Below are 13,676 nucleotides of genomic sequence, written 5' to 3'. Positions count from 1 at the left end.
GAATGTCTGATGAATTGTGGTTGACAAAAGTAACCAAATATACGAATGACTTCGACATTTATCTGACATGGAGTTGGGAAGTCAAAATATTGCTCAACTGAATATCAAAATATGACTCAATGTGAATGACCCAGTACAAACCAGTTCCTCCATTTTGGCAAGACTCTCTTTGAAATGTCAGAAGAGATTTCACAATCTAAAGTGGGACCTCAGAATCCCACCAGTGCCTCAGGTGGAGCTAGTCTAGGATGAATATTCCTGGTCTGTGATGCTGACACCAGTGTAAGCGTATGGCATTGTTACAGGGTTTACAGTATTTGATTGCACACATTGTATTTCCTCTTTACTAATCTTCAGGGCTGAACAGACTATTAAAAAGTTCCTGGTTTATTTGTTTTGTTCCAACTCATTAGCAGTACCTCAGGTTCATGTCTTCTTCTATCAGGTTTTACAGCGGTTGATTAAATCTAGAGGAAAGTCCCAAAGTAAACACTTGAATGTACAGTTGGTGGCAGCTGATAAACTTGCACAGTGTCCTCCTGTAAGTATAATCATTTTTGTCTTAATCACTCTCATCCAGTTAGAAGTGGACTTTCTCCCTTCATATGAGCAGTGTCATTTTTGTTCTAGAATGATGGTGATGATGGTGTCTCATCATAAATCTAAAAGCTTTCTTAGAATAAGTTGCAGTTGTCATGTAGTTTGCGCTCAGGCATCCAGAGCTGGAGAGTGTCTGCCTGGTAATAAAAAATGATCATGGTGACTGAGATCTGCTCTCCTTCCTGCTGCTTTTGTTACCTTGCAAACACTCAGCAAAGCACTTATCATGCAGTGTCCAGTTCTGTGAACAGTTTTTAAAATGAGAAGAATAAAATAAAAATGCCAATTTGACTTTCCTTGAACATTTCTGCCAGAAGGTTCTGTCAGGCTTAACAGATTATGATACTGCAGGTATCATAATTAATGGAAAACTAGAGGAGCCCTGTGGTCATACAGATGAAAGGCTTAGGGTTGAGTGAGATGAAAAATTATATTATAGCAACTTTTCTCCTAGTGCTGTTGCCAGAAAACAGCCGCTGTGTTGGAAGGCAAGCAGTGGTGGGCTGGGCGTGGGGGAGAAGACTGCTGTCAGAGGGCACTGGGTCACCAGTGCACAGTTATTTGACTGTCTCTGCTTATGTATCTCTAAAGAAGGACACGACTATCTTTTTTACTCAGTTGATTCACTAGATTATATATGCTTGTATAAAGTTCATTTATGTTCTGTGGAAGCATAATGCAAATGTTTAGAGAGGTAAACAGCATGGCTGTTAAAAGCACAGACTCTGGAGTCAGATGCCCGGTTCAAATCCACACTGAGCACTTATGTAACTTGGACAAGAATCGACTGCATGAGGTTGGTGTAAAAATTCAGTGAGTGAATTTTTGTTGAAGCTGTAACTGCCCGTCACACCATGTTTGCGCTGTCTGGGGTTTCTGCATTGTTTTTATCAGGTGCGCTTTGCGTCATGCTGTGTCCAGTCGATTAGAGTCTGTTATGGCCTGTGCCTCCCTGGTTTACTCTTACGTCTCACTTTCCTGTCTCCCTGGGCCCATAATAGATATTTGTTGAATGAGTAAAATTAATGTACAGGCCAAAAGAATAATAATGCGTCCTTTTATTAGATGTTTACAGTAGGCCAGATGGTATACTAGACACTTTACATTGGATATATATAATCTGGACCGTTATCTAATAAAATAGTCAATATAATCTTCATTTTATAGTTGAGGTAACTGCAGACAGAAAGGTTAAATAATGTCCCTGAGAACATCTAGCAAGTTAGGATTAGAGCTACCTCTGTCTCAAAAGCCAATTTCTTCTCCTTCCAACCCTACCCATCCTGCACACACACATATATATCTAGTCACCCACCCTACAAATAATTTGGACACCTAAGAGTCTGGAGTTTTAGGTTAAAAACTTGAATGCCATGCTACCTACTAATGAAGTGCATTTAAGCAGTAGAATGTTTGATTAGAGCACTGAATTAATATAAAACAATATATTTCCCAGCCCCTGACCCTGTGATGCCTCACAGTTAAAGGAAGATAATCTATATTGTCCGGCTACCAAAGGCCAGGAATTGTGCTGTTGTGTCTAATTTTTAGACCAATTGTGAAGGATAATTACCCTAGTTTGATACTTGAAAGCAGACACCCAATGGAAGTGGAAGTACAAGGGATTTACAGGAAAAATGCCTTTTCTTTTTATAAAAATGAATCTATTAACAGTCTAATAATCACTAGAGAAAATACGTCACACTAAAACTGACTTACTTTAGCTGCTGAGTGGGCTGATCATTGAGTAGTTGTACATTTAGTATGACTTATAACATCTGAAGTAGTTGGAACTAAGAAAAAAAATGTATATACTTAACTGTGAGTAATACTGTGAGTTATTTTAGGACTTGTCCCCAGGTCAGGAATCTCAAACAGCCACCTGCTCTTGGAAGACAGCCTTGCCCCGTCATTATCTTAGCAGGATAAACACGCCCTTGTTTTATGTAACTGGCCAGATAACCTGGCATTTTAAACAAGCAGTCTGAATAAGTAAGGTTATTTTGTACTTAACATTTTCTAAACATTTGATATTGCATGAATAGCATTTATAATGCTAAGAAAGAATTGTACACTCTCATTTTGGCACACATGAAGAGATCTTCAGATTATAAAAGCCAGTAGCAATTTTAAAAATGTGTCTGCATTTGTGGCTTTACTTCAAGACCATAATTATAGTTGTCATCTAAAGATTGGTGATCACTGTGTCATTTTAGTTCCTTTAGGAGAATCTGCCACTTGCTTAATTGGCCACTGCATCTCCAGTCTTAAGAGTCAGCAGATTTTACTGGTGAAATCTCATATTGCAAAGAAAGAAAAGGCAGCTGTTTTATGGGAAGGGAAGTCTAAAAGAGCGATGAAAAAAAGTTAACTCTGTGGGCAACCGAATGAATCCTATATTCATGGACTACTGGAGCAGAAAGGGACCTTAAAGCTCTCGCATGTGTTCTTTACAATGTGGATTAAATGCAAGTGGTAAGGGGAGAAAGCCCTGTACCAAAAATGTTTGAGGAAACGTACGTAACAAATATGTTCAGGTTTCTTTACTGCAGAACCCTGACTGTGCTGGTGTACCTGAACATTTCCAGCAGGATAGGACATGCAGTGTGGCCAAAGACCTGTTTTTCCTATGGGTCTAGTGTTTCATGAAACACTTTGAGGGAAAGACTGATCCAGTACCGTCTCCTCATTTTACAAATGAGTGAACTGAGACCAAGAGTCGAACTGGTTTTCCAAAGGTCATATACGCCTTGGCCGAAGTTAGCCTAAGATCTCTGTCTCCTGGTCTAGTGAGAATATAGATGGTGAATGGCAGTAGGTTGGTTATTACATATTCCCCTGGCAAGGTAATCACAGGTTCTATGGAAGAGGCTTTCTCTAGCAGAGGGGTGAAAGAAGGAGATTAAGCATAGAGCCAGATAATAAATATTTTAGGTATTGTGGCCTTATCGTCTTCTTTGCAAAACTACTCAAATCCGCCTTTGAGTAGCCATCGACAATATACAAATAAATGGGAAAAGCTGTTTTCCAATTAAGCTTTGTCAAAGCAGGAAGCAGGCCTGATTTTACTCCCTGAAAGAAGTTGCCTTCTTTTAGGGTGAGTTATGATTGTCTATTACTGTGCAATAAATTACTGTACAACATAGTGATTTCATACAGTGGCCGCATGCTAGCATTCAGCTGGTAGACGACCTAGTATCTCGGCAGGAATGGCTGCTGGGCTGGAGTCAGCTCCTTTTCTTCTTCCAATTGTCTCAGACTCTTTCCATGGGGATCTCTCTCAAAGGGCTTCTCATAGCAGAGCTCCCAGGGCTCCATGAACAAGGATTCCAATCTCTTATGGCTTGGTCTTAGATACCAGTATAGCATCATTTCCACAGTGTTTTATTCATCAAAATAACTACAGAAGCTTCCCAGATTTAATAAGAGGGGCTGTAACCTCCATCTCCATCTGTGAAGGGAGTGTCAAAGAATTTGTAGCTTCTTCTAATCTGGTATGGCAGATTAGGATCATGGACTGGTGAGACAGAGACAGAAAAGCTGTGGAACTAGGACCTACAAGCCCATCTCATACATTTTTTTTATATGACCAGCCTGATTTTGTTTTACCAGTATACATCTGTATATCTCATTTTTAGATTTCATTTGACTTCTCCCATGTATTGGTGCTCTTTTTCTTTTCCGAGAATTTGAGAAGCAAGTTTTAAGAAGGCCAAGTTCAAATTTCCCCAGCACTATGGTAATAAGAGCTGTGTAACGCACAGTGAGAAAAGCAGATAGACAGTTGAATATATAAATGAAATGTAATCCTTTAATCCTACTTAGTTACAAGCTGGCTTATGTTACCAAAACTGACCCTGTGGCTCTTTGAGCTGTGTAATGGCTTTGTGTGTGTGTAAAATGACATTGATTGCTCTCTCTGCAAGAAGGGAACTCATCTCTGCATTCTTCCAAACCTCTAACATTACAGTAGCCATAGTTCTCTTCTATCCTGCTTTATTTTCCAGTGCTGAATAGACTCAGATTTATTCTATTAAACATAAGAGCTCTAAAGGGAATGAAGGAATGACAGTGCCCAGTATCTTTGGTCATATTCTTTTCATGATAGTAATTATCCACTAATTTTATATAATTAGTTTGAATCATGTGGGCTCACTTATCTATTTGAAGTACTCTCCCTATTGGTGCATTCATTATTATAGAGTCCTTTAATATCCATAGTTTAACTCCCAATACTGTTTTTTCTTTATTTTTATTTTAATGCAATAATTGTTTATATTAATTAAGAAAATATAAAAAAGCACTCTTCTCTTTTTATGAAAAATTAAATTTCATAACAAAATAGAGAATAACAATATTTAGTATCATTCCCTAATCTTAAAAGAATGGCCAAAATGTTATTCAGGGTAGAAATCATAGACAAGAAAAGACTCTCTTTTATTTAAAAAAAAAAGAGATAATCGTATAAACTCTTTTCAATGAACTGAGAGAAACTAGTAACATAAAGGGAACAGCTTTGAAAAAAAGCATAATAATAAAATGCAGTACTTCCTTCAGGAAACAACCCCATGCGGGATCCAGTTTTTGTCAGTCCAAAGGGAGCTACACCTTTTCCAGTGATATCATCCAATTCATGGCCTATTTTTAGAGTTCAGGGCAGTTAATTTTCACAGGTGCCGTGATGTAACCAATTGGACTGATATGATCTGGGTGCATTTTCTGGAGACAGTAACATTGGCAGATGTTGTTACAATCTTTGAAGGGTAAGAAGGGACAGGATAGAAGGACATCAGGAGAAAAACATGTTTAGGCTCAGAATGAATGTCACAAATAACTAGAAAGAATCAGAATTACTACAGCCAGGTGTGGTGCTGCATGCCTGTAATCCCACTACTGGAGAGGCTGAGGCAGGAGGATTGCCACAAGTTCAAGGGCATCCTGGGCCCTTGTGTGTGTTCAAGATCAGTCTGAACTACAAAGAAAGACCCTGTCTCAAAAAGAAACAACAAACAAACAAACAAAAAAGTCACTGTGTTCTTTGCCTTTGTGTTATTGCTACCAACTAGTGGTAAAAACTCTCTCTTTCCTGTTTAGCTCATTAAGATGAAAACTACTTGGGACTGTTAGAACCCTGCAATATTGGTCAGCTTTAATTTATCCCCCAAGATCTCCTAAGTCTTATTTTAAAAAGTCTTTAAACTTAGAAAAATTTCCTAAGTTGACCAATGAGTTAAGTACTCAAAACCTGAAAGGCTTTAATAATAGAAAGAATGCAGTTTTGACATGAAGTAAATGTTGGTTGGCTATTTTATAATTATCATTGCATGTTGTGACATTGTGCCACTTTATTTTACTGAATAGTAGGATTTGCCAGGATTTTCACATTTTCGCACTGAAAGTCCCCCTGAAACATGCAGTCCCATCAAGTGGTTTCCCTAGGAAAGATTGTCACATACTACTCCGGCATAGAGAGCAGGGCAGACAGTTGAATGCTTATAATTTCTTCTAAAAGATTTCATAAATCTTCATTTTTTTATTAGCAGCTTCAGTCCTTCTTTCCCTTTCGTCACCACTGGTGTAGATCTCCTAAGCACTGGATGAAGTAGAGGCATGTTTTCATTCGTGCTTGTTTAAAACAATGTTTTAGTTTTTAATTTTCCTGAAAGAGCTAACCCAGAGAAGGGCCTCCTGTGCCTGAATTGTGGATGGTTTCTTTTGATTTCTCTGTTCACTCCATGTTTACTTTGGCAGGCATGCCATTTCCGCCTTCTTCAACTGACTGTCCCATCCCATCCTAGAATGTCAGAGTGTTCTCTGTGGCAGTGCTTTGACAACCACTCCACAAAGGGCTTGGTATCACTGTTCACTGCCTATGACTTTTGTAATCAAGTAGCTCTCTTCATTCCTGGCCCAGGCTATGGGCCCCCATAGTATATACAGCGAGAAGCTGATTACACATGAACCTTTAAATTATAAAAAATAAACAAACCTGGTTTGCAAACATTGGTTTGCTTTGCTTTGAATTTGGTGTATGATTTTTTTGTTTGTTTGTTTGTTTTGGTTTTTTGAGACAGGGTCTCACTGTGTAGTTGAGACAGACCTGGAACTCACTATGTATGTAGTCCAGGCTGGCCTTGAACTCATAGCAATCCTTCCTGCCTCAGCCTCCCGAGTGCTGGGATTACAGGCATGCGCCACCATGCCCAGCTGGTGTATGATTTTTAAAATTCCCCGTCCTGACTTTCTAACACTCTTGATGTATTCAGCTGTGGTATTTATTTATTTATGTATTGTACTGGGGATCAAACTTAGGTCCTTGTGATGACGAGGCATGCAGCGGAACCACTGAGCCCAGCTGTGCTATTTTCTAAACAGAAAAATTGTCACAGATACATGGGCTGCGAAATTCACTGAAAATAAGGTGCATATATCAGTATTCATTCAGAAGCGGAAATTTGCTTTCTCTGTGCTATTGAAAGCCTAAAAGCAGTTTTAAATCATCTCCCATCATATAGCTGTCTTTCAGCAGTGCAAAAGCATAGTTTGCAAGTAATGATCAGGCTCAAAGCAAACAGCCTTGTGCTGATGTATACAAATTTTATGTAATGGCAAAGAGAAGCACTTTATTAAAATTCCTTGCAATTAAATGTGTTTAGTTGCCTCTGCAGTGGTGACAATATAGCTTGCAGAGTAGCTAAGTAGAAAGAAACCTTACACAAACAGCATTCTGCAGTGGTGGGTGCTTCTCCAGTTATGCCCTCTTTGAGCTCTGTGATCCTGGCTGTCATTGTCAGGAAACTTTCTGTCCAGGAATCCCTGAAGATTCTTTCACTTTGGGCCTTAGAAAAGCAAGAAAATGACTTGTTGGAACTAACCAAACTCACATTATAGAATGAGATCTATGTGACCTAATTTTATAATGAACAAAAATAAAATGATATAAACAACAGGTTCTAAATCACATCTAATCTAGAATTTGTGTGAAAAGTTGGAGCTCTGCAGTAGCTGAGAGGGATCCTTTGTTTAGTGCTGCCTGGTTTCCTCTTTTTTCTTTTCTGTTTTGTCTGTCTGTGGAAGCTTTTGGGGATGTAGCCATCCTTGCCCTGATCAAGTCAGTACTGAAATGCCACTGTTAGTGTCAGAACATTATGGAAAGCTTCGACTGTCTTTGTGACTGCTGAAAATTTATATTAAGGAAAGAGCCTTTTGATGACAAGTGACAAGAAACTCTCTTGGGTTACCTCAGTGGGAAAAAGAGGATTATGGTAAGGATATATGTAGACTGACACTCTAGGAACTGGCTCTTTTTTCTCTCCTGGACCACATGGTTTTGCTCTTCCAGTGTGGCTCTGTTTCTCTTCTGTCAGTTTTATTTTCTTTCCTCTATGGATGGAATTCTTTGGCTTACTCATAATCCCCCCTTTTTTATGAGTTCAAATTTCACAAGCCTCTCTGGGTCTTCTTCTAAATTCAGAACTGTAAGCAGTGGCAGTGCTGGACGGCAGCTCCAGATGTTAGCTGGTGTGGTCTGTCTGAATTCTGAATGAAATCCCAGTGTAAGATGGATTATTATGGATTTTAGTATTTTTCTCTCCTACCAAACTGTGTGCTGCTTGGGCATAGGATGAGTGAGGTTTGTTGTTTTTTGTTTTTTCCTCTGTATACCCACAGTGCCCTGAACAAAATAGATGCCAGGTAAATATTTAATGAATGAATAAAAATACCAGACATTTTACTAATAAATGTTTGGGAGGGGGTGGTATTTTTCTACATAAATTGAATTGGTTGAGTTTTCTCACACATGAGTCAGTTTGGATTATTATATTCTTATTATATTCTTTGTTTTGTTCCCTTGCTTTCCAATTTAGGGTCAAAAATGTCAGTAAAGATTTATGCAATGAAACATTTAAAGGGTAAGACTGAAAGTGAAGCTCTAAGGCAGAACATGTGCCTAGCATGCTTGAGTTCTTATGTTCAATCCCCAGGACCCAAAATAGATACGTAGTAAATGTTGGGAGAGAGTTTCCATGAGGACTTCTGCTTCTAAGCACTGAAGAGAGTGAATCAGTTTAAGTGCCACCAACTGTGTCTTCTAGTTGCCATTTAATCTTTAATCCAGTAATGACAATGATGATAACAGTAACCATGTATTTGAATCATTACTGGGAAGTTCTTAGTTTGGTAAAATTAGCTCATCAAAGCAGGTGGATAGTGGGAGAGAGAAGGCGTTTGAATCTAGCCACTGAAAGATCCATAATCATCCACCTGCTTTAATGGGGAGTGCTAACTGCAGAATAGCTCTTCTCTTTTGAGATGCCACAGTTTTCTGACTGTCCCTACCAGGAATATCTTGTCTTGGATATGTACGGTCTGTGTTCCCAGTCTCACTGCCATAAGAGAAGGGCTGCTTTGCTCCTGTTAGGGCTTAAGAACAGCTTCCTGTTTACAGGGAAGGTGCTGAACAAAGTCCTTGCTGACACATACATGGACACCAAATACTCCTTCTGCATTTAAACACCGCATTCTTTTCAACCATTTCACAATCTTATGGTAGCAGCAATCACTGTAATGTGGCTTTCTAGTATTGATTTTAAACTTTCTTTCCTTCATGTTTTGTCCTGAGTTTGATAATGTCATTTTTACAAACATTCTTAGAATTAGCTAAGTAAATGTAGTCCCTTCAACATAACAATGTTTATTCCAATGGTAGAATTGTTGCCCAAAACACTGTGACCTTAAGTTTCTTCTCTGATATTCTCAAATGAGTAGAATTCAACTCTTTAGTGATATATGGGCAAAAATGTGAGTACATATGTTTTCACTATATTTTACCTATAACACATTTACATTGACTTCATCTCTTTCTAAATAATGAAAGACCCAAATTTTTAACTGGGTACTTTTATTTTTATGCAAATATCCATATTGGCACATGAATAACTATAACTCTTCACTGGACTTTAGCTTTAGCACCTACCCAGTTAGCCCCTCAAATTTGATATTAAGTGCTACATACATATGAGAAGGCTGTTATCTGCCTTACATGAAATTTTTAAGTTTCATCACCTAAAACTGAAACTGGAAATCTAATGGATTTTCTTGTCATCTACAGGAAATGTTTGATGTTATCCTGGACGAGAATCAGCTTGAGGATGCGTGTGAACATCTGGGAGAGTACCTTGAGGCATACTGGCGTGCCACGCACACCACCAGCAGCACCCCCATGACCCCACTGCTGGGGAGGAACCTGGGCTCCACAGCACTCTCACCATATCCCACTGCAATTTCTGGGTTACAGGTATTGTCATCTTTTCACTCATGTTTTTACAGCCTTACTTTTAAGATTCTATAACAATCTTGATTAAATTGAAGACTACAGTAGTCCTTAATCTGAAGAGGGGGCACGTTATGTTTATTAAAAATGTAAACAATTACCTCATTATGATTTGTCCTAGAGAAAGCTACCTAGAGAGTGAACCTTTTCTGGAAAATTTTGCTGTCTGTGAATTTATAATGGATTTTACTTCAATAAACGAATCCTTGGTAGACTTAATGCCTACACAGCACAACTGTCCATGACTTCCGCATGGCACTCCTTAAGGATAATATAATCACATAACTATCAGGTACCATAGCCAGCTAAGGGAGACACTTGCGAAGATAAGCCTTTTAACTGTCCTGAACTATCCCTGCCTCACAGGCTTCTGGCCTGCCTTCTACTTACCACAAGACAGAATGTGAACATGAGTAGAACTCCATTTGGAAACAGTGACAGGTCCCTGAGTTTTGGGGGTGGTGATGGTATCTTTAGGGAGGCTGGAGGCTTCCCAGTATCTGGAACTCCTGTCTTCTGCTGCTCCGGTGCTGCACTCAGAACTAGATACAGGAATCCAGAGGCAGTAAGACACTAAATGATCCTTGCCTTTCTTCATTAATTATTATTTACCACTTATCAAGCAGCTGCTTGGAATGTGGCCAGACCCCCAGGTGACTGAGGAGCATGTAGTCAGCTAAGCAATCTTGTGTCCTTACTAACTTTGTTTTAATGGGTTATAATGATAGTCATAATTGTAGATCATGTGGAGTTAACTCTGAGATAAATGGCACTCTCTGAAATGCTATTAGAACTGTATTACTCGGCTCCAAATTTGCATCTTTGTAAGCAGAAGAGCTTACAAAAAAACGTGAATTGCTTTTGAGGCTAGAAGTGAACATAAGAAATGTATGAGTGTACAGTATGTATATATGCACCAGGATATTTTCTTGCCTTGTTTCCCTTCCTGATCTGAGTAAAGCATTTCTGTTGACTAATTTGAGTTGGCTCTGAATTGTACATAGTGGGGTAAGGAATGAATGCATGAAGCGGTAAGTTTCTGTGATGTAGGAGGAGATGAAAAGTGCCTCGTTTATGAATGCAGTACTCTTGACCAGTCAGCCCTAAGACATCTGCCTAGTTCTCCCAGTTTCACTAATGAGTTCATGTGGTGCCCTTTATCCTGTGGCCTACTTCTCCCAGTAAGCATAGGCACCAACTTGGTATTCACCTGGCTAAGGTTAATGGTGCAGTCTGTGATCCATTGAATGAGCTTTCCTTCTGTGAAAAGCTGAATGTACTTTGCAGATGTTGTGTCTGGGTCCATGATTTCATCAGAATCTTGTTCTTTAACTCAGATGCCCTACCTAAGCCAGTAGACAAATGCAGATACATGTTTACTATAGTGACAAAAATTTTTTGGATAATATTTTCTGAGTAAGTATCTTAAGATACTGATTTCAGTTAATGTAAGGCAGATTTGGTTTTTATCTGAGGATTATTTTTGCAGGACATTTCAGTTGAATCAGAGATTTATAAATGCATCAGTTAGCTGCATAACTACCATTTACTTCTTTGGAAAGAATGTCCAGAGAGACTTTTATGTGGGGTGTAGAAACAAATGCATTATTTTAAGGATAGTACAAGTAATTTAACTGAAATACTTTACAAAGGTATAAGGAACATTCAGCTAAATCAGGGTGAAGTATGTAGCTTTAGGAGAAAGATTTTATCAGTTTAAGAGAGGAATAAAATAATAGATGTTGTTTTGAGCCTTATTTCCCAATAGTAGAATAATACTCATTTTTACAATAGAAGTGGAATTATTTGTTCTTCCTAAGTATACTAAGTTCTATGTAAGAGTCCACTTTCAAGTCCATATTTTTAATAGGAAACATAGTCATGCAGCACTATGTAATTAAATTCATTAAGTATAAACAGCACGGGATCTTTGCATGTTGTATCACAGTTCACAGATAACAGAGATATTTTGAGGAGACCATTTGTGTATCAAAACACTTTCCTAGGGCAGATATTTAGCACCTCATTGTGCAGATCCTGTTATTGTACACACATTTACATGTTTAGACGAATGAAGCTGACATTATTTAATCAATGAACTATCTGATATTTTTAGAGTCAGCGAATGAGACACAACAACCACTCCACAGAGAACTCTCCAATTGAAAGTCGAAGTCTAATGACCTCTGATGAAAATTATCACAATGAGAGGGCTCGGAAGAGTAGGAACCGCTTGTCTTCAAGTTCCCAGCATAGCCGAGATCATTATCCTCTTGTGGAAGAAGAATACCCTGACTCATACCAGGACACTTACAAACCCCATAGGAACAGAGGCTCACCTGGGGGATACAGCCATGACTCCCGACATAGGCTTTGAGGCTGCCAAAACAAAAAATTAAAAATATTCACCTGTTGACTATTTGCTATAGCATTGCTAGGATAAACCATTCATTTAAACTTGGCAAGCATGGCACAGTATTTACTGTGCTTGTGGGCTGCTGTCATTTGATGCTAAGTAGGGCAAAAAAAATGTACATTATGCCCTTGAATCTAGATGGATATTAGATGCCCAATCATAAAGATATTTTTCAGTGCAACATTTACATGATAACAGTACCTTTTGTTTGCTTCATAGATCTAGACACATCAATTTGTAATCTAGGGTACTTATTGAGGCACATATAAAATAATTTCCCATGCTGGAAATTCTAAATGACCAGTTCCAGTTGGAACCAATTTATAAACCAATTCCTGTTGGAATTTGGGTGAATTGACTAGAAAGTCTACTTGAGCATGGTGCAATCAATTGAAAAATTGGAAAAAAAAATTAATTAATAAGAAAATCAAAATATAAATAGAAGCCAAAACCAAGTATTGTATTTATTTGCTGGAAGCTAAACTTAAATTTAAAGTTGGGTGTATAAACATTTTAATATGTGTTAATGTTGCCAGAATGGCTTTTCAAACTTACCAAATATATTGATAGTGCCAAAAAAATCTGAGAAATCTTAATGCAGAAATGATATAGTCTCAAATTTTAATATTTTTATTTCTTTCCTTGCACAGCTGTTGTATTCAAAATGTTTTGCTTTCTGTTCAGTCAATACTCTTAGAATGTTTGAAGTTGGCAAGAAAGAAAAGAAAAGTAGAAAAAAATTTCAAAAAATTTCAGTTGTAAGAGAGAATAGTAATGAAAAGACCAAGAAAAGCAGGTTACAAGAAATAGAAAATGAGGTGTTGTTTCTTCTTTAATCAATATGAGCACAACTGCACACATCCAGGGATGAAAAGTCAGATAGCAAGGATGTTGTACAGATCCTCCTGAGTGCACAGCTAAACCTCTCTCGTCTACTCACTTAACACACACAGGGTCAGTATTTCCTGCCAGCACAGCTGAGTATCTTTCCATTGCTTCACTCAGTCTCTGTCTTTGAATATCTGAACATTCTAGCCCATCGATAATATTTTTAATTATGCTAAGAATTTTTATTTTCCATGGACATATTCAAATTAGGTGTTGAAAGTTGTGTTTTTACAAAATGACTGACTGGCAAAATTCAAACAAATGATGAATTTAAAAACTGGCAAAATTCAAACAAATGATGAATTTAAAAAAATAATAAAGTCCTAGATTCAGAATATATTTGGCAGAGGATTTGGCTTAGTGGTTCTGCTGCCTGCCTGACAAGTGCAAAGGCCGGAGTTCCATCCCTGCTACAAAAAAAAAAAAAAAAAAAAAAAA

At 38.1% G+C, this 13,676-nt stretch overlaps 1 protein-coding gene across 3 annotated transcripts in view; it reads left to right on the top strand.

The window, feature by feature from the left end:
- The window catches only part of Cacnb4 (calcium voltage-gated channel auxiliary subunit beta 4), a 133,608-nt gene extending 120,800 nt beyond the window's left edge, over positions 1–12,808 (top strand). For all 3 annotated transcript variants that reach the window (XM_010641401.2, XM_033757217.1, XM_019210195.2), the window contains 3 exons: positions 446–541; positions 9,713–9,898; positions 12,051–12,808. In XM_010641401.2, the coding sequence (XP_010639703.1) occupies positions 446–541; positions 9,713–9,898; positions 12,051–12,311 (543 nt within the window). In that variant the 3' untranslated portion in view covers positions 12,312–12,808. The remainder of the gene's footprint in view (positions 1–445; positions 542–9,712; positions 9,899–12,050) is intronic.
- Positions 12,809–13,676: the final 868 nt, after the last annotated feature.

This window comes from Fukomys damarensis, unplaced genomic scaffold (assembly GCF_012274545.1).
Source record: "Fukomys damarensis isolate Sample0158 unplaced genomic scaffold, DMR_v1.0_HiC HiC_scaffold_29, whole genome shotgun sequence".
NCBI classification, from domain to species: domain Eukaryota; kingdom Metazoa; phylum Chordata; class Mammalia; order Rodentia; family Bathyergidae; genus Fukomys; species Fukomys damarensis.
The sequence above is the reverse complement of the archived record's forward strand: the minus strand, read 5'-3'. Positions and strand labels throughout refer to the sequence as shown.